Here is a 21,607-nt window from a genome sequence, read left to right on the forward strand (position 1 = left end):
TTATCACACAGATAAAAGTAATTTCTGTTGCTCTAAATCAGTGTTCACAAACCCATCAAACCTTTGGGACCAGGCAGAAAACCTACATGAATGAAGAAGCATGGGAGCAAATCGCAGAGACGGCACCCTCTGAAGGCAGCTGCCACCACACATCACCTGTGGGCTCACCACAGAAGCCCGGGATGCCCAGATCTTCTGATTTCAAAAAAAAGAAAAAAGAACAGAGATCTTGATTTTTATAGGGAATTTTACTATGTTTAATTGATGGCAATTTAAAAATATTTCAAACCATGTCACAAATCAAAATGTAAGCCACGTGTGTATGGCACAGGGACACTAGTTTTAGACATCTTATAAGTCCTCCAAAAGATGGTCCAACTTAACTATCTTGATCAAGATAGTAAAAGTTAAACAAAACTCAAAAGAAAAAGAAATTCTAAAAGTACGTACCGTAACTTTCAATGTACTTCTGTTAACACCACAGACATAGTCACAAAAATCCAGGACAAATAACCTGTTTTTTTCCCCCCCAATGATTGCAAGGGTAATTAAGAGAGGGACAGGGTGAGAGTGGAAAAGTAAAGAGAAGGAAGGGAGGGGAAGAAAAAAGGGAACCTAAAATAAAAAAATAAATTAAAAAAACAAAACAAAAAAAGGAAACCAATCACAAGGTATGGACCACATTTGCATCATAATTCAAACTAAAAACTTAAGACAACTGGAAATGTGAACACTGACTAGGTATTATTGAAAAACAGGAATTAGTGTTAAATTTTTAAACAAAATGACGCCATGGTTGTTTTTTAAAAAGAGTGCCTATGCTGTGCGCGATGTCAGAGGGGTAGTGGATGGGGGGGCAGGGGTTGTCACTGTGTGAGGGGTATAAATGACAAATGTCTAACTATTACATTGTTTTGTGCACCTGAAACTAATAAAAAAATGTTAATTAAAAAATTAAATACCACAGGGGGCGCAAAATGTGATCTGTGGATATGATGTCTAGGATTTGCTTCAAAATAATCTAGGCAGAAGAAGCGGCTCAAGATAAAACAAGACTGGCCAAGAGCAGTGAGAACATGGGAGTTCATCACACTATTTTGTCTACATTTTAAAATGTTTTTAAATTTATCATTTTTTAAAATCCTAAAATAAAAACTGTTTGTATCTCTTTCCTGTTTACTATCACTTGACCTTATTGAAAGTAGGAAAATGAAGGCCACTGGACAAGTGGCCACTGGTTTATTATACCTACTTAGTAGTTAAAAAAGGCGCGGCCCCTCATTGTTGCCTGGTGTGAAGTATGGTACCATGTCAATAAATCTGCTGAGATCTGTGGCTTTAGAAGGCCCAGGATCATTGGCAGAAAAAAATAAAATAAATAATAAAATAAAATAAAAGAGCTTACACAAATTTAAAACATGTCATGTTTACAAGCAATGCAACTTAAAAGGAACAACTTCTGTTTTGCAGGATGCACAGTATTTTTGTTTGTATTAGGAAAGTAGTCCCACTTTTCATCACATGCCACAATGCTGAGAAAGTTTAATCATAAAGAAACAACTACAAAAAAAGAAAAAAAGGGTGCCTGTATTTTAGAGATACTTAGAAAAATTTACAGATGAAATATGATGTCTAGGATTTGCTTCAAAATAATCTAGGCAGAAGAAGCAGCTCAAGATAAGACAAGACTGGCCATGAGCAGTGAGGACATGGGAGTTCATCACACTATTTTGTCTACACTTTAAAATGTTTTTAAATTTATCATTTTTAAAAGTCCTAAAATAAAAACTGTTTGTATCTCTTTCCTGTTTACTATCACTTGACCTTATTGAAAGTAGGAAAATGATTCAAAACATAAAGAAGACCAAAAGAGGGTAAAGGGAGAACAGAGAGTAACTGCTTCATTAATAACTATAAACTAATTAACCTGCCCTTAATTGAAAAAAAATTGACTTAGCGCACAAATGACCCTGGGACCTCTCTTGTTTACAGATAAAAAGTATACAAAAGAAGGAATCCTAAGCAGGTGCAATCTCACTGAGTATCTCTCTAACAGGACATAAAAATTACTGTATTCCAACTTCATTAAAATGGATGTCAGTTGCTAAAGTACCAAGAGAATACATCAAATTGGCATTTTTTAATTTCCTCAATTAAACAAGCTTGATGTTCAGCACAGCTTATTGCTGGGGATAAGTTAGGGAACGTTGAAGAGTACAATGGGGAATGCTTCTATACTCACTCAAGGAGAGGTACTAATTCTTCTTTTCTAAGGAAGGGAAAATGAGTGGGCTGGGGTGAGGCAAAAAGAGGGTAAAATAAAGCTTCCTGCAAAAATTAATGTGAGGCCATTTAAGAGGCTCTGCCTTTATTACCAGACCGTGGCCCCGTGTAACTTGGGAGCCTCCTGGATTCCCAGTGCAGTCGCTGCAGCTGGGTCTGGAGCAGGGTGGACAGGGACGGCTGGGAAAAAGACGAGGAAAGCACATGTAGGGAGTGAGCGTAGGAAGGATAGAAAACGCTGTTTTCAGTGTGTCTAGAACAGAGGCTTAGCGAATACAGGAAAGACAAGTTACCTCTCCTCCTTTTGAAGTTATGAGTCATGATACCTGGCCTTGAAAGAAACAAATCTAATGACATTTGATAACTCAATGGAATGGTCTCCTATTATTCTTAAAAATCATTTCCAAAACACAAACTGTGGCCTATAAGGCCCTTGCAACCAGACACAACCTAACGTGTTTATCTACCTCTTTTGTATTTACTGATGACCAAAGCACTCGGAACCTAGAACGGGGCCCCAGACCACACGCACTATAAAAAGTACTGTCTTTTTCCTCAGTGGCACACAACACAATTACAGTTAAAGGGAATGTGTTTGACAAGTCTCTTCCCCACTGTGAAGTCACACGGAACCCTGTCTGCCTTGTTCAAGACTGGCATGTTTGATAGACTGGTGCGTATGACAGTCCGGCGCGTATGACAGGCCGGCGCGCATGACAGGCCAGCGCGCATGACAGGCCGGCGCGTATGACAGGCCGGCGCGTATGACAGGCCGGCGCGCATGACAGGCCGGCGCGCATGACAGGCCGGCGCGTATGACAGGCCGGCGCGTATGACAGGCCGGCGCGTATGACTGGCCGGCGCGTATGACAGGCCGGCGCGTATGACAGGCCGGCGCGCATGACAGGCCGGCGCGTATGACTGGCCGGCGCGCATGACAGGCCGGCGCGTATGACAGGCCGGCGCGTATGACAGGCCGGCGCGTATGACAGGCCGGCGCGTATGACAGGCCGGCGCGTATGCTACAGGAGGCACAAGGTTCAGGAGCTATTTGTTAGGAAGGAAGCAGGGAGCCCCTTTTCCCAGTGCCGTCTTACTCTGTTCTGTTCCAGGATCATCTGTGTGTCCGATGCTATTTGGCTTAAGCTGCTGAAAAGCCAGAGGATCTGTCTGACTCACCTCTCTCCCCAACATTCAAAGCATCGAATAGCTTGGGAAGCAAGCACTCCATAACTGTTTGAATTGACTAAGTAGATGAGAAAAAAAGATAGTATCCCATATAAAAACAGTTTCTGTTACACTGATCAGTGACCTTTGAACATAAACAAAATTTTGTTCCAACAACTGCCAGCCCAATAAATATGAAGTTCCTGAGCAACCAAAACACAGAACAACTCTCCTGCCATGCCACCCGGCTCTCCAAATCAAAAGCAATGACAATGCTCATTCTTTTCCCCCAGAATATTGCTGCTGTTTGGCAATTCACCATGTTTGATATGAAGAGTTAACAATTATGGTTCTTTCTCAATAGTTTCTATCCTATTACCCAAAACATCTTTATTTAAAAAAATCGCAGAAACCAACCAGATGATCTAGATACTTCAATACAATTTTGGGTAATTGTATTAAGAACAACTGCTAGTTTTTCATTTGTTTCGATAACCACAATGTGGAATCTCAGCATTAGCCTAGCATTGAGCACAAAACAGAAATTCAATGCTCACTACAATTAATAAGAGGAAGAACGACAGGTTTAACATGGTTTCTTAACAGTATTTACTATTTTACAATAAATTTTCCCCTATACAATCTTGCTTACAGCTATCTAAACTTATCATTTATCATGTCTTCACACACTTTATAAACAGATTCAAGCCACAAGTCACTTTGACAATCTAGGAACGGAAACCCGTTCTTCAGAACCAGCTCTTATCTCTGCAAGTATAATCAATAGGTCATAAGGAAAAAAAAATCGAACTATCTCAGAAGTTTCATTACTCCATAAGTGATTTTATAAACAGAAAAGAAACGGGATATAATGGAAGGAGATATTAATACAATCCCAGCTTTGTCATTTACTAGCTGCAAATTTTTAAAAGCTTTTTTGACTATGTCTCTGCACCTACTGCTCTCACCTTCCCATCCCACCCTCCACACACACACAAACATTTAGAGATTGGCAGGAGGGAACCAAAACCGTGCTATCGAAACCACGCAAAACAAACCTGCCACTGCAAGCACTGCCAACCCTGTAAAATACAGTCTGGCAATCATTTCTCCACTTCTAGTTTACCATCCACCCACCCCCTCCGGTGCAATAAGGTGCTTTAGAAGAGGCCAAGAAAGGATCAACCTACAAAAAATTCAACATAGGTTGAAATCACAGTCATAAATTCCCCAAAGAGGAAAAGAGGGTATAGACTATGATTAGTTAGTTGGTTCACTCAAGAAAAAGCATATTACAGAAGTATTGAGGCTTGGCTTTTCTTTACCTTCTAATTCACTAAGAAAACTGAGGCTCAACTTCCTGAATTGTCACTTAAATGAATCTTTATCTTCACTCATCCTTCCTAACAGCCTCAAAGAAATAGGCTGCCTTCTTCCCACCCCCAGTTCACTCCTGCATGGGCGATCATGCTTCCACTCCCTCTTAGTTCTTCCAAGACTTCCCTGTTTATTTTTCCTTCTCCATTCCTCAGCGTCCCTTAGCCTCTCTCTTACCTTTCAGGGTAGAAACAGTGTTCAAGTGTCTTCCTTCAGGACCACTTTTCTTTCTACCAGATGTATAACTTACATCTGGTAAAGCACACAAACCACACACTCAATAAGTTTTCATGTATGTACATACCCAAGAAACTGGACCCAGAAAAATACAAAGAATGTTATCAAGAGAAGATGGCTCAAGCCCCTTCCCATCAATATCCCCCAAAGGTAATAACTACTATGGTCATCCCCTAAATGTAGTTTTGCCTTCGTATAAATACAGTCACACAGTATGTCTTTTACATCTGAATTCTTCCAACTCATAATCCATCGCCACATTTTAAATATAGGCTTTCCTCCGCGTTGCTTCCTCCGCCCTCTCCCTCACTCTACCCAGCTATTATTCAATTCAAGGCCTTCAACTACTACCTAACAGATGGTCCCCGGGCTCTTCAGACACACCTGAACGTCCTTCAGGCACCTTCACTGCGACACAGCCAAAATATACGCAGCACCTCTCCTCCTCAGCCTGAAGCCAAAATCCCACCCCTCCCTTCTGGCTGTTGTTGATGGGATTGCATCCATTCCAATATCCCAGAAACCTCCACGTCATCCTGACACACAAAACCCCCTCGGTCTTCTTCACACTACATCCCTGACATGGACTACTAGCAACACACTTTCCGGACATGGAAGATATACTCAAATTAGCTCAGGAATAAAAAATAAATCCTGAACAACTCCTTCTGTCCCAACATGCAATCATTCGATAAGACCCAAGACTTCTGCATTCTAAAGAACTCCTGTGTGTCCCCAGATCTTCATCTGCCCTGACCTGGTCTAGAGCTTCCTCATCTTGTCCCTATCGGCCTCCCTGCCAGGAAGGCCCTGTCCCCTGCTCTCCTACTCCTGGCCTCCTCCCACCTACCCCAACTAGAGCACAGCTGATCAATTCCTGTTTGGTACAACAACCACAGTGTGCAAATCTCAAAAGCAGCACACTCTGTATTGCAATATTTCTTTTTCCGCTTTTAGGCTGAACTTGAGGCAAGGCCATTCTTTCTTTGGAACTCCAGCTCCTAACAGAGTACTTTAAATATTTACTAAAGGCCCCACTAGGGCAGTCTTCAAGTCTCCAGCAGCTACCGCGTTTCCCCGAAAATAAGACCTAACCAGACCATCAGTTCTTATGCATGTTTTGGAGCAAAAATTAATATAAGACCCGGTCTTATTTTACTTAACACCGAGTCTTATATAATACAATATAATGTAATATAATATAATGCCGGATCTTACACTAATTTTTGCTCCAAAAGACGCATTAGAGCTGACGGTCCAGCTAGGTCTTATTTTCAGGGAAACACAGCAGCTCCCTCTCCAATCTATCCTCCAGCGGGCGCCACTTCATGCCCTACTACAACGCTAATCATTCCCCACGCCCCATTAGGAAATGCTCAGTAGGTCCCACTGCTTATGAAATCAAGTCCTTACCATGTCAGATTTTCATCATCTGGACCCAACCTCCTTTTCAGTCTCATCTCCTACCATGTTTAATCTCATCACCTTACATGTCACCACTCAAGCTACTCCCCATCCCCTACACACATTGTGCCCTTTCATTCACGCTTTCGCTTCCTGACATGCCTGGTTCATGCAATGCTAGTCCCCCGTTCATACAGGCTATCCTTCCCAGGAAGCCTTTCCAAAGCATTCCACTTCCAGGGAGAGTTGGTTTGTTGGGCTTCTGGGTTCCCTTGGCACTCTGTAAATGCCTTCATTAAGACTTCAAGTTTTATTATAACTGTTTATGTAAATTTCCCACACACACATACTAGATAGGAAAGTCTGGACATTCAAAAGGCCTTCATCCTGAGAGCTTCATACATTTAACATAAACACTCTTTTTAGACCTCTTCACTTCTATCCATGGCCATAGCCAGCATGAGCATTTATACTGAGTGTGAAAAAAAAGCTCTTATAAGAAAACCAAGTAAATAAATAATGTGTATGTCACCTTCCTGAGAGTAACCACACATGCAGTAAGCAGTAGAAAGCAAAAAGGCCCACTGAGATCTGGAAGGCGGGTGGTGAGCCAGGTCTATTTACCGTTAAATGAACGTCTACAGTCAGCTTAACACGCATTACCATTTCAAACTCATCCGCCGCAAAATCTGTCCTCAACTGCTAAATATCTGTACATATCAAGAACAGGAAACACACCTCCATTCATTCTCGTATCACCAACTCCTAAGTACAGTGCCTGGTCCTGAAGCTTTATTGAATGAATCAGTGATATCCCCTACACAACCTCTTGCTTCCTACTTTCATGAACCAACCTACAAGTCTCTCATCACTCAAACTGCAAACTTGTCATCTCTGAGCTTCTATAGCCAAAACAGCCAATTAGCTCCTGAGTCCTAGGATAAGGTCTCATCTGTCTCCTTCACTCTGGTGTTCAGGTCCTCAGGAGCTCACTGAACCACACAAGGTCCAAACTTAGTTTCCCTCCTCCGATTCTAACTCCCCCACTCCCAATTCAGCCAATGCTAGCACTTCTTAAACTGTGTGTAGATGAATCACCTGGGAATCTCGTTAAAAGGCCAATCGATAAGTCTGAACTGGGACCTGAGACTGTGCATTTCTAACAGGCTCCCAGGAGATGCCCTCAGACCAATCACATTTTCGAGAAGCAAGACTCCACTCAGGGCTGTCCTGGAATATTGTGCCTAGTAAGCACTCAACAAGCACAAGCCAGATGACCATGAGACAGGCATGTGTAAGACACATTTCTCTGCTGGGTCATAAACTGGGCCAGATGCCCCCTCGTCCCTTCCAGAGCTCAGATTCTATGCCCTCACTAAGATATCGATAACGTTCTCACCCATTTTTCACCCGCAAAGCCTGGCAAAGCTACACCCTACCAGATATTACTTCAATTATTACATTCAGCAGGTTCTGAATGAGTACTGAGCAAGGGGGTAAGCAGAGTTGTGCTTACGATAGTACTTTAAAGATAAATGAACACTACTTCCCTGCATCCAACTGTATTATCTGGAGGTCGATGCCACTCGGATTAATTTATCAGTTAGTTTCTCAGAAGCAAGAAGGCTGTTAACCAGTTTTGTTTTGTTGTTTGATTGGGGGGTGGGGTGGGAATCTTATGTACATCAACAGAAGCAGGAAGCAAGGACAACCCTATTAGAAGCTGCAAGCCAACTGGGGATATAAAACACACATTGCAAATGCACTAGCTGCTAGGTGATTCCCACTCTCAGAAACGGACTTTTGTATCGTATCTTCAGAATGACATTATCTTCTAAGCAGTTCCAATACCTGTTTATAGAACTTGCATCATCATGTATCTATCAATGAAACAATACTAGTCAGATTTTGGTTAAAAACACCAAGTCCCTCTTATGACTAGGTTACAGAGCAACGGATTCTAAGTTTCTACTTCATAACCACAGGGACCAGGTAACTATTCTCCTTACTACATTGATGTTAACTCTGTTGATATCCCCCATGAAAATCAGCTTGTCCAGTGTTGATATTGCTCTAACAAATAATAGACAAGAGGGCAAAAAAGATGCTGACAGTGGGAAATACACATTGGCAGGTAATTAACCTGAATGTTGGTTAGTTTAAATTAGAAGTACTTTCACTTGAATTAGAAGCATGACTTATTTCAGTCGGACAGGATTTGAATAACTTCTTTTTTTACCATGGTGCTTGTCATAATATTAAAACTAACATAAAAAGCAAAATGAAGATCTTTTTTCCAGTGTTGTCATTCACGTTACTACATGAGACAACACTGCAGGGACATTTGCTTTCCACTTAAAACATATGTATATGTATATGTATATACAGGCCATTAGTAAAGACTTAACGTGCCATATGTACATGGTACAGTACAGGTTTTGCAGCCATAGATAAAAGAGTTTTATTTCTGCTTATTGAAACACTTAAGAGTTGTGTTTCCTCCTGGTCCACACAAGAGATTAAAAAAAAAAAAATTCCTTCATCAACAAAGAGCCAGACAGTAGATTAGCAAAGTTAAAAATATACCCTCAAATTATCACCAATTCATCAACTTCCAAGTTTTACACTATGTGTGCCACATACGACACTAAACTAAAAGAAAGTGGCTGTCTCCAGAAGGTAAACAGAGCATATCCCATAAATCTCATAAATCCAAGGAAAGCAAAACTCTCACAGGCCTTAAAAAATGATATAAAGGAATATCTTTCAAGTGTAGTAGGCCCCCTGCCCGGTCCAGAACAACCTGGGCATGTGCACATTTGCATTTTCTTTTTAAAAAAGCAAAATTAGAATTTGCTTAACCCAGAACTTAGATCCTCACAGACTATAACAAATGGAGCCCAAATGATTCAAGGGATGAAAAGGCCTAGATGCCTACATAGAAAGGTACTTGGTAAATCTTAAAGCACTAACTAGAATTAGTAATCCCAAACTCAGTCTGACTGGATTTTGAACCAGGAATTCAAGGGTGCTCCTCAAACAATTCCGTTGCCAGAATTATGGCAACAGCCAACTCCTTCTGGTTCTTCAGGAGGCGCACTCACGGGCCTTCTGGGGACAGTGGAGCCAGGAGCCGCTCTCCTTTGCTGATACTACAGTCGGAGGTGAACATGGTGCCTCCATTGGAACACTTTTCACCTTTGCATTATAAATTTTGGCTTGCTTATTTGTTTCCACAAACATGTCCTCAAATCTATAAGTATTGCAAGGAATCCTAGAAAATTCAAATTAGTCATCTCTGAATCAAAAGTTCCTTTGACGTAGTAGACACGCATAGTAATTACTAGATATAGGAACGAATGAATGAATGAATGAAAGTATACAGTCTGCCAAGGTCACTGAGCAACAGTATATCCCATCTTCCCTAATGAGTCCTAATGAACATTTATGGCAATTTACTCTTGCGAAAAATAACAAAACCACCCTACATTTGTAGAACATCTCACAGCTTACTGAACACGTCCACATACAGGGATCATGAACCTCACAAAGTGCTTTGAGACCTTTTTAAAACTTTCTTTCTCTCTCTCTCTCTCTCTCCCCACCCCCTTTCTCTCTGAGAAATGAGGCTTATGGAGGTTAAGGACTCACATCAAGAACAGGCACCTCGGAGGTGTGGGATTGTCTAGACCACCACAATAAAGCAATAGAGCGAGTGGGGGCGTGTAAGGAAGAGACCGAGTCTCCTCCAATTACAGCAGGGTTTACTTCTTCCCATAAGGAGAGACCGTTATTGCACAAAACTGAATGTCAGCTGCCCCAGCTACTCCCCCTCTCTTACAGAGCATCAAGAGAAGTTTCTCCTCTGCTTCAGCATCTGGAGTACATATTCTATGCCAGATGCAAAATATTTTTACCCTTTGTACTTTTGCACTTTAAAACGTTCCCTTCCTCATATTAAAAATGAACCGCCATCTGTATGAAAAGATGCTCAACACCACTAATCATAAGGGAAATGCAAATCAAAGCCACAAGATATCACCTCACACTAGTGAGAATGGCTGCTATCAAAAAGTCAGCAAATAACATGTGTTGGCAAGAATGTGGAGAAAAAGGAACCCGTGTGCACTGCTGGTAGGAATGTAAATTGGTGCAGCCGCTATGGAAGACAAGATGAGATTCCTCAAAAAAACTAAAAATACATCTACAGCATGACCCAGTAATTCCACTTCTGGGGATGCACCCCTGTGTTCATTGCACCATTATTTACAATAGCCAAGATACAGAAACAACTTAGGTGCCCATCAATAGATGAACGGATAAAGATGTGAGATATATGATATATATATATATATATATATATACATGTATGTATACACACACACACACACACACATGTATGTATACACACACACACACACACACACACACACACACACACAGTGGAATATTACTCGGCAATGAAAAAGAATGAAATCTTAACATCTGCGACAACATGGATGGATCCAGAGGGTATTCTTCTACTAAGTGAAATAAGTTAGAAAGACAACCACCAAATGATTTCCCTTACATGTGGGATCTAAAAACAAAACAAAAGAATAAAACAAAAACAGACTCAGAAATAAAGATCAAACTGATGGTTGCCAGAGGGGCTGGGAGTGGGGGAATGAGTGAAAAAGGTGAAGGGGAATATAGTCAATAATGTGATAAATTTGCAGTGACAAATGATTCCTAGACTTAGTGGGGTGATCACATTGACAGGCATATAAATGTCAAATAATATTGTACATCTGAAACTAATATTGTATGCCAACTATACTTAAAAAAATGAACAGTCATCTTGGAGGAATTAATTGACTCAGTAGATAAGGGAGGCTAAAACTTCTGCTTATGGTAAATGATCAAATTAAAATGGAATTTAATATTAAAAGGAAACTCTTACCACTAAAATTATTCACATACTGACTTTTTGCTAACAGGGTCATTATGGGAGAGTGGGGGAGGGGGAGGGGAGAGGGAGAGAGGGAGAGAGGGAGAGAGGGAGAGAGAGAGAGAGAGAGAGAGGGAGAGAGAGAGAGAGAAAGAAGAGATATTCAAGGCAGTAGATTTCACCATCAAGACTTCCAAAACCAGAAGAAGAAAAAAAAGATTACTGAACTGAATTGTTTTGATTTTTTATATCACACAAAAGTAGGGCTGTGCATGTGTATCTGAATAAACTACATGCATTTAACTGTGAGAAGACAATTTTCTTTCTTAAAAAAAACTCAAATAAAGAATATAATGAATATTGAGTCTTTTTAATGAACATACGTCTGAATGGGTATTTGTTTCAAAAACTATTCTTAAATTTTCCTCCCATTTTTTAAAATTCAATTTCTTTTTCCAACATGTCCATTCTTTAAAAATATCCACTGTTCCTTTAAAATCTGTCAAAGTGATATGCAATCTCTCAAATGTACTGATTAGAATGAAAAGAAAAGAAAAAACTAGAAACACCGTGAAGTACAAAAAAACCCACCAAATGTGTGAAACAAAATATATTTTTTAAACTTTCATTTTGAATACTAAGTAAAAGGAGGATCCAAAAATAGTAAGAATATAGGTTCATAGTGTGCGTGGTGGGGAGGGGGGGGACAATGACAGATAATCCAAACCTGGGTGCTATTTCTATCTATGGGCTTGCTTTCCTCATCGATGAAAATACAGAGGTTAGTATCCCTACAGGCTCCTTAAATTATACAATTAAAATAACAAACAAAATGCGATTTTCTTTAAGTGCTTTTTCTCCTACTGACTCCAGGCACACAGCTCACTGTGAACTGAAGTTAACAAACCTGTACATTTTGCACATTTGGACACCTCAACAGAGTTATCATTACAGCAAACTTTATAAATTGGATTATGGAAGTATCTTGCTTTATAAGACAACTTCAGAAAAAGAATCTACTTTAAAAAAAGATTGTACTTCTTTAAATTCATCTCTAGCATGCAGAAGTCTACTGTGAGGAATAAGGGCTGGCAAGGAGAAGGTGCATCACATATTACCTATCGTTATTAGTCCTCATCTACACCAGAAAGGTGGGCTGCTTCGGCGGGCAAGCTCAGGCTGTCTTGTGTATATTAGGTCCCAGCCATGGACAGGTCTTACAGAACTTAAAACAACTACGACTTTTAGTCCTTCTAATTTGAAGGGTGGGCTCTCTAATAGCCTCAGAATGTTAAGAGTGGGAAGAGATCTAGATTTCTTCTACTTCAAGTTCATCGTTTTACTGATGAGGAAAGCAAAGCCCAGGATAGATGAAAATAAATGCCCAAAGTCATACCAAGTTTCCCAACTCTCTGACTAGTTTCTTTAAACGACAGACCATTTTCTCTCACAGTGTGAGATAAAACGTACAAATTCTTTCCCAAAGTTGTTTTTTAAAAGAACAAGGTTATTTTCACCCGACTCTGGGACACAGCAGCCAAACTCAAGAACCATTATGTAGCATCCATTCAAGCACAAAGGTACAGCCAGACAAGCTCTCACAATATACAGGTGCGAACAAAGAAAGAATTCCTCAGGAATATATTTCTTATAATTGACAATAAAGGTAAAAAAAACAGGTCTGTGTACAAAATTTTGCTCTTTGGACCATGTATCAGGAGTGAACTGATTGTAAAATGTCTTTTGCTATATTTAAAAACGTGCCTCATATTTGAAAAGAAAGCCCAAACACTCTAACATATTATTAATGGCGGCAGGTATAGGAAAAGATTCATTCTCTAAATGTTCTTCATCAGATGTATGAGTCATTAGAAATAGCAACAAATGCAAAATTCTTCCTGTTTGAAAAGAATGCAGAAAAAAAAACTAAAAAGAAAAATCAACCAATTCAAATTATTTCAAATTTCTGTAATTAGACTGTTCACTCATTATTGAAATGGTGCAAAACCAAATTACAGTTGACCCTTCTTTTAACAACACAAGTTTGAACTGTGTGGGTCCACTTACACAGATTTTTTTTAATAAAAATACAGTACATATTTCAAATTTTATTTAGTCTTCAACTAAATGCTTTCACATAACTGGAAACGAGGCTAATTTACTTTTACAAGCTTCATTGGAAAAGTATATGACAAAAATTTTGGATCTGTTTGTTTTTTGCTAAACTATTGACTGACATGTACAAACTCATAAAATATGTACAACCTACAAATAATTTCCCTTGTTTCCAAAAGAACTTCTAGGTTCCAAACTCAGAGGCCACTGGACTTGTACCTCAACAGCACACTTCACCATTAAATACATTTGACAATGTATTGAAGCAATCTCAAATGTAAAAATGCAACAGGGAAACAATTATGTCAGCATGAATGTGGTATTACGTATGGGATGATTATGCCTTGTTTCATTTAACATACTAAAAGGTATAGCAGGATATATATTTTATACTTATATAATATGTAAACAAACCATTCCACCTCTAAATCAAAGTGTAATAACACTTCAGTAATCCAGTAATTGTTATGCTTGATTCTAAAGTACATCACACAACTTGAAAGAGCTGTTATTTCATAGTTAACCCAAATCCTAAATGTTCTTTAATAAAAGTATCATTAAAGTCTGTTCTTTCCAGATCCTTGAGTTTCAATTTATTAAAATTTTCCAAAGCATACAGTTGAAGTTTCATACAAATCCAAACACAACCAGTCACACAGACTTAGGTTGTAAGTATCTTATTTGTCTAAAGAATCCACAGGGTCGATTTTGGGGTTTGTTTTAATTATACTATCTTTAGAAAACCAAAGGTAAGTATAAAAAGGGTTTGCCCTAGAAGCACAGGAACATGAGGCCAGATTCAAACCCCTCATTACCACGGTTGTACCAGATGTCTGGGATTAAACGGGTGGAGGTTTTAGAAGGTGGGAGTTTTAAAAAAGGCTTCATTTTCCCAGACTGTTTTGGACATTTTGACAACAATTTCTCTCTTTTTCAAAATGTCAGGAGTCTTTAAAGGAAAAGCTTTTCTATTGAGTGGCTTCAGGATCTCTCGATTTTCACAGCACAACAATTAAACCCTTCTCCTGTCCAGATAGACGAAACTGTGTTCAACCCTGGCACATAAAATCATTGAATCCAAGATGCCTCATTTGACAGATGCCTCATTAAATTCATCTCAAAGTTGAGGTAAGAGATGCCTTTGAAAAGGGAGCGGGGTACACATGTTAACTCTAAGAAAACTTTGAGAACTGCTCTCAAAATCTACATGCAGCTTCACTCACGTGAAATGAAGTTATTAATAGTACTATGCGGCACATCTGAAATCTGCTGCCCTGAGAGAAATGCCTCTGTGCATGTGTGTTTAATACTTCTCTGGGGACCCAAACAGCATGGGAGGCTGAAGAATCAGGGCACACACCACCAGCTGCTTAACAAAATTCCACAAATTCAATTCAACAAATGTTTAAACTAAAATGCCAAGTATTATGCTAGGCTTGGATCATACACAACGTCAATGAATGTTACCAATAAATCAAATTCAGGGTTCCAAAAAGAGAGTAAGAAACATCAAAAACACTGTACACTTTAAAAATAATAATCTTTGGATAACCAATCATTGGTTTAACTTTCTTATAGCAACAAAAAGATAAAACTTTCAACACAGAACCTTTACAAACTCATTTATACACATCTCCTCTCTTCACAATTATTTCAATGAGCACAAAAGACACACCATTTTAGGAATAACTATGAAATTCAGGGAGAATAGCTGACTCTAGTTCTACATAACATATGAATTACAAAAACTATACAACTGTAGAGTAACACCAATAAAGCAGTATTGATCACTAACGTACAAATAATTCTATTTTAAAATAAAAGGTTTAAGCAAAACTTTCAATACTTTACAAGTATAGCTATGTCTTAAAGAAACTGAATCGTCACACCACCACCCTCAAAAGTTATCCACTTTTTAGATGAAGTGTTAATTCTCTATACCCAATAAAGATTTATAGTTTAACAAATGAGGCGTGCTTGAATAAGAAAATAAAGAATCACTAGGTAAACTTTATTCCATATCAACTTAACAAGTATGACTATTTGCAACCAGGATATTTAGAACACTTTAGTACTCCTTCTGTACTATTTATTTGCCAGTCTTGGTTTTTTTACGTTTTTAAAGGCAGCATGATAAAAATAGAAACATCCATATTTCACAATGAATACCACTTTGGACTAGAGGATAATATCACCTCATTACCAACAAAAATAGCAGATTTGTTGAATGCTTTTAACCAAGTGAAAATTCAAGTGTAAATGAAATTCAGCACCAATTCATGGAAAGTGATAAGAATTGAAAATATGAATATCCAAATTCTCTATTCTCAGCTCTGTCAAGGACTGAAAAATCACAAGCAAGAGTCAAACCTTTCTATGCATCAGTTTCTCCTTCTGAAAAAAGGAATGACAGACTCCTCCCTAACCATGTTTTTGAAAGGACAAATGAGATAATTTATGTGAAAACCCTTTAAGATTTTTGAAGAAAATAAAACCCAATATATTAACAGATGTTATCAAACCACAGTTATGAAGGAAAAGACAGCATGCATTTTACATTAAAAAAAACAACAAATGTAAAATTTAAATATAAAAAGCAACAAAAATAAAGTTAAACCCTTTGTTCTTAAAATCAGAAGGACTGTTCAGGCACACACTGGTGTCACATGTTCATACCACGTTATTCAATACTGCTGTAATTATAGTAATAAGAGCCGGCTCGTCAATATTACAGCTTAATGCTGAACCACCCCTTCTTGGTTTCCATGTAGGAAACCATGTAAGGTTTGATCATTCCCAGAAGGGAAAAAGAGAAGAAATATGAGAGGGGTAAGGAGATCATTCTGAGCAATCCCAGTAAGTCACACATAAAAATATCTTGTCCAAGATTCACTAGGCACAACGGGTGTGCTCTCCATTCTGTCATCGTGCTTTCCACACTATTAAAATTTTAACTGAAATACCTAGACTACTAAATCTAAAAGGTGGCAGGAAGTCAACAATATAAAAAAATAGAGTTTAATACTGCACTTGATCAATGACAAAACACAAGCTCATTAATGTTTTGAAGTCCATAACTTATGTCAAGTAACCTAAATTCTTGAATTTTTTTAACCTAAAATTACTCTAAGGTAAAATTTAAGATGGCTGATTTTAAAAGGAAATCCAATGTTAATGTACATACTATACTTAAGGAACGTCAGATAAAACCATTTAAATTTTTTCATATTTTAAATCACCTAAAAGAATTATTGTTTGATAGGTGCAATAACAATTTTTAAACTAAATTTTGATTCACATCGTTGTAATTAGTACTTTTTGTCCAACACCTAGTTCATTAAGGACTTTCATTTCACTTTACCCAAATAAATACATTTAAATATTCAAAGCAACCACAAATGGCTTTCAAAGCCTTTTAAGAATAACTTGAGTCAGGTAATAAACAGTAAACTTTAATTGAAAGGTGACCCTCAAGAGAACGAAAGTTCTCCGCTAAACACCAACTTCTCAAAAAAACACAACTGACTAGACAAACTACATAGACATCCGATAACAAGTTCAATTTAAATACAGGAAGGTATTCAAAAGGCAGCTTCCTAATCTATCCTTAATTCCAAGCACATGTATAAACAAAAAGATATGCAGCAATAAATTCAAGAGTAAGTTACATGTAAAATGATAAAAACAAATGTGGTATACAAAAGGGTGTCATCTAAAACAAACATTAATTCTCTTCTGCCTCAGGAAAATCATTGCTACCAAAATGTAACACTTTCCAGTTGGGTGTCCTACATTCCATTGCAGTACAGGGATAATTTCTAGGAAATCTACTCCAGCTTGGTGCAAACTTCCACTACATGTGAAGTCCTGACAATGGTTCCATAGTAAGTGACATGACCTTACAAGCAAGGCCCTTTTGTTCGTCAATAACTAAACTTCCTGGGAAAGTTCATTTTCGCTCAATTTTGTTCTATAGCAAATGAATATCAACACAGACGTTTGGTACTAACATTCATATAGGCTTAAAACAAGCTCAACTTTGTATAAAAAAAACAAAATAAGCAATGAGACATCTTTATAATAATCAGGCATCTTCCTTCTAGGACACCTGTACACTGCCTTCATCTTCGAGAACAAGTTGGATACCGTGTGTGGCTTCACATTAAGTCCTTTTATGAGCATATACACAGAGGCATATATATATTTATGTTGTGTACACAGAAATAAAGCAAATAAGTTCAGAATGAAGTAACAATTACTGCTCTTCATAAAAAAAAACACAAAAAAAGATTAAAATGACCACACCAGAAATTTAAAATTTAACCAGAAAGATACTTTGCCACTTTTATATTGAGATGTTAAAAACAACTGTATATCATTCACTTAGAATATTTCAGATACACTTGAAGAGACAATCAAGGGGAATCAGAGATTTAAATTTCATGACCATGACACCCAAAACTTTATGAGCATTTATCATGATCAACATATCTAGTCATGAGGAAAACAGGGGATACAGAGCTCTTTCCATATAAAATATGTCCAATACTGTTAAATATGTATTCATATATATATATATATATATATATATATATATATATAACAAAATATTCTCATCCCATGTGTGATTATCATTTAATGCTTTTGTAATTTTACAAATTAGATGAGCTATAGGAGAAAAGGACAGAATTGTTGTTCCTACATAAAAAACAAAATCACCTACTTTCTAGACCATAAACTTTTAAAGGCATGTCATCCAGTTGGGATACCATCTTCAAATGAAACTGCAAATGCTATTGTATTATGATATGGTTTTCTTTATAAGGAAAAACTCCATCAGAAATCCACTTGAATTACAGAAAAACTTCAGTGAAATTCAGAGGAACATCTCACCAGGAATGCTATTTATTTGTCTTGCATATTTTAATGTGGGAGTAGAGATTTCTTCATTCAAATTGACTACACTGCCACTAGAACATAAGATGGACCAAGAACATATTAAATAGAAAGAATGGGTACAGATAAATTACAAGTGTGATTATTTTTCCACTATCACCTACAACCTAGAACAGTAAAGTTGGGGAAGATACAACTCTGATTTATTTTGTTATGCTACCTTTATAAAATTCCTTGTAACTAATAACATAATTCTTGAAACCAGAGGAAGAAAGGATGTAAACAACTTACAAAGCTCAAATATAACAACCAGGATCTATAGCTCCCTAATTCAGTACCAGCCAAATCTTTAATCCAAGAGAACATTATTCACCCCAGTCAAGAATTTGATATGTCAATTGTATCTCAAAAAATCTGGAATAAAGAATAGAATTTTGTTTAAAATTTTAATCTAGAACTGAAAAAAAACACGAGGATTTTAGATCACATTTCAAGAGACAGCACTTAAAGTCTTACTGTGATTCCCCATTGTAAATCACACTACAATAGTCAGTTCTGGCCATAAAGACTGAACGTGAGAAACAAAAGAAATAGACAAAATCACTTGTGATGCAAGAATCAAACTTGGAGAGGAAATTGTAATAAAGCAAAAAAGCGCTGGGAAAAAGTTATCTAAAAAGGATCCTATCTGTTAGGTCTCTAACGAGGGCTAAGTGGGCAAATAAGCATGACAAAGAGAACTGAATGTGCACCATTTGACAAGTAAGGAGCTGGGGGGGGGGGTGCAGTATTAGGGTTAGGAGGGCAGTCAAGTGTAGGGAAAGTGTTCTAGAGCATTTTTGTTAGCCATTTTCCTCTATCGGTATTCAGTACACGTGATAGTTTACCTGAAATCCCCAACTGCCCTGAGGGAGGCCTGAGGGCAGCAGGTTCATTGCTGAAGGTACTACTGCCTCTTTCAGGAGTACCTGCTTCCTGTACTTCCTGGTGGTTCTACCAACCCCTCCCAACCTCTGAGTTGCTTCCCACCCTGAGTGCCTCAAGATTGACCAAACGATCGGCATGAATAATTGCTCAGCTGAGTATTACACATTTCACCCGTGAAAACCGTAAAGTAACAAACACTGCCTAGGACCTGCGACAACTCTGGGGTCGGGCTAACAGACCGCAGACCTGACTCCCACCTCAGAACATGATGTGTTGACATTCTTCACCCCACACGGCCAAGCCCAGGTGGTTTCCTTACCTGCATAGAAGCGGATAAGGCAGCCAATCTCTGAGTCCATGCCTTCCTCCTGCACCCTCCATAACTCCCCAAAGCCCAGCTGGAAGAGGTAGTCATTTTGGATCTGCAAAGGCTTCTCGTCTGCCTCCAGGCGCCGGGTGGTCTCTCCGTGGAGCTGCACGTACAAGGTGGGCGGCGGAGGCGCCTTCTCCGCCGTCGCCCGGTTCCCACCCGGAGGCGGCTGGGGGCGGCCAGGGACCGCGGCTGCTGCCTCCTTTTCCTCCCGGGGCCAATCGCGGGCAGCCCCGTCCGGGCCGTCGACGAGCCTCTGGGCTTTTGGCTGTGGCAGAGGCGGGGAGGCCGTCGGGGAAGGCGGCCGGGCGCCTGCTCCGGGCCGGGGCTGGACTGAGCGGCCGGGCAGGCGGGGCTGGCCCGGAACTCCCGGCGTGGCCGGATCGGCCTCGAGCTCCTCGGACGACGACGAAGAGCCACCGCCGCTGCTATAGGGGTCCAGCCGGTCCGACACACTCTCGACGCTGGGGCTCAGGCTGAAGCTCTCAGTATCCGAAGCCCGGCCCGCGGCCGCGTTGTCCAGGGGCCGCGCGGCGCCTGGCTCACCCGGGCTGGAGTCCGAGGGCGCGGGGCTGGCGCGGGAGGAGCCGAGCGCCCACCCGCCGGGGTCACTGGGCAGCGGCAGGTCGGCAGGAGGCGCGCGCGGCGGGGCCCCGACGGCGGCCAGCCCGCTGTTCTCGGGGGGCGGCCCGAGGTCCCGCGGCTCGCCGGGTGCGAGCCGGGGGCCGGCATCGGGGGGCCCCTTGCCCAGCACCTTCACCACGCCGCCGCCTTTGTGGCCCACCTGCAGCAGGCGGGCGGCCACCTCGCCGGCCGTGGTGTCCAGTGTGCAGAGCACCGGGCGCAGGTAGGTCGAGGCCATGTGGCGGTCGAAGACGTGCACGCAGCCGCGCTGGAGCTGGTGCCTCACCCAGTCCCGGTCCGACGGCTGCAGCTGCAGCATCTGCCGGTGCTTCAGGAGCAGCGTCTTCCTGTCCAGGCTCCGGGTGCACAGCGACGCCGAGGCCGAGCAGGAGGCGGAGAGGCCGGCGCTGCCGGGGGAGTGCGAGGCGGCAGCGGCCGAGGACGACGACGACGACGAGGACGAGGACGACGAGGCGGCGGCAGTTGAGGACAGATTCCTCTTCAGCCGCCCTCTCCTCAGCAGGAGGGAGTTGGCGCCGCTGCCGGCCCCGGACACCGGGGCAGCCCCGCCGGCGGTGGACTGGGGCGCGCCGCGCCTCCTCCTGCGACCGGTGCCTCCCACTCTGCCCGGCAGCGGCCCCGGCTGCGCCTCGCGGGGGGCCTCTTCCCGCGCCCCGGTGCTCGGGGCCGCCGGGGTCAGCGCGGGCTCTGGGCTCCGGCCGTCCCCGGCCGCCGCCGCCGCCAGAGCTGCCGCGGCCGCCGCTGCTGCCGCCGCCGCTGCCGCCGCCGCTGCCGCTGCGGCCGCCGCCGGAGCCGGAGCTCGGTCCTCCCTGCTGGTTTCTGGGAGTCGCTGCGCCGTAGACGCGGCGGCGGGCTCCATTGCAGTGGGGCTTCGCGCTTCCCCCCCAGCTCCGGAGGCAGCGGGCAGAGAGGGAGGCGGTGAGGCGAAGGTGGGAGACGGCGGCGGTGGCGCGGGGAGAAGGGAGAAGCCAATGGCGTTCGGCGCGGCCGTTCCAGGGGATTATGTGGCAATTCGGAGCATTCCGTCGGTGTCTCGGTGTTCCATCCCGCGCGCCCGCCTCGCCGCCACCGCCCCCCCCCCTCTACACGCCCTCCCCGCCCGGGTCGCGGGCTCCCGCGCACAGGCCCCGCCCGCTCCCACACCTCACGCCAGCGAACCAGCCGCGAGGCTGGGCTCATTGAATATTAATCACGCGCCTGGAGCGGGAAGGCGGGAGGCGGACAGGGCGGGAGCTCCACGTGAGCCTTATGAATAT

General features: G+C 41.5%; 1 protein-coding gene across 1 annotated transcript in view; it reads right to left on the reverse strand.

Moving 5' to 3' along the window:
- The window catches only part of PHLPP1 (PH domain and leucine rich repeat protein phosphatase 1), a 177,709-nt gene extending 156,102 nt beyond the window's left edge, over window positions 1-21,607 (reverse strand). Inside the window, exon 1 of the mRNA XM_019729352.2 lies at window positions 19,656-21,607. Within this exon, the coding sequence (XP_019584911.2) occupies window positions 19,656-21,210 (1,555 nt within the window). The 5' untranslated portion in view covers window positions 21,211-21,607. The remainder of the gene's footprint in view (window positions 1-19,655) is intronic.

Source organism: Rhinolophus sinicus, linkage group LG09 (assembly GCF_036562045.2).
Source record: "Rhinolophus sinicus isolate RSC01 linkage group LG09, ASM3656204v1, whole genome shotgun sequence".
NCBI lineage: Eukaryota > Metazoa > Chordata > Mammalia > Chiroptera > Rhinolophidae > Rhinolophus > Rhinolophus sinicus.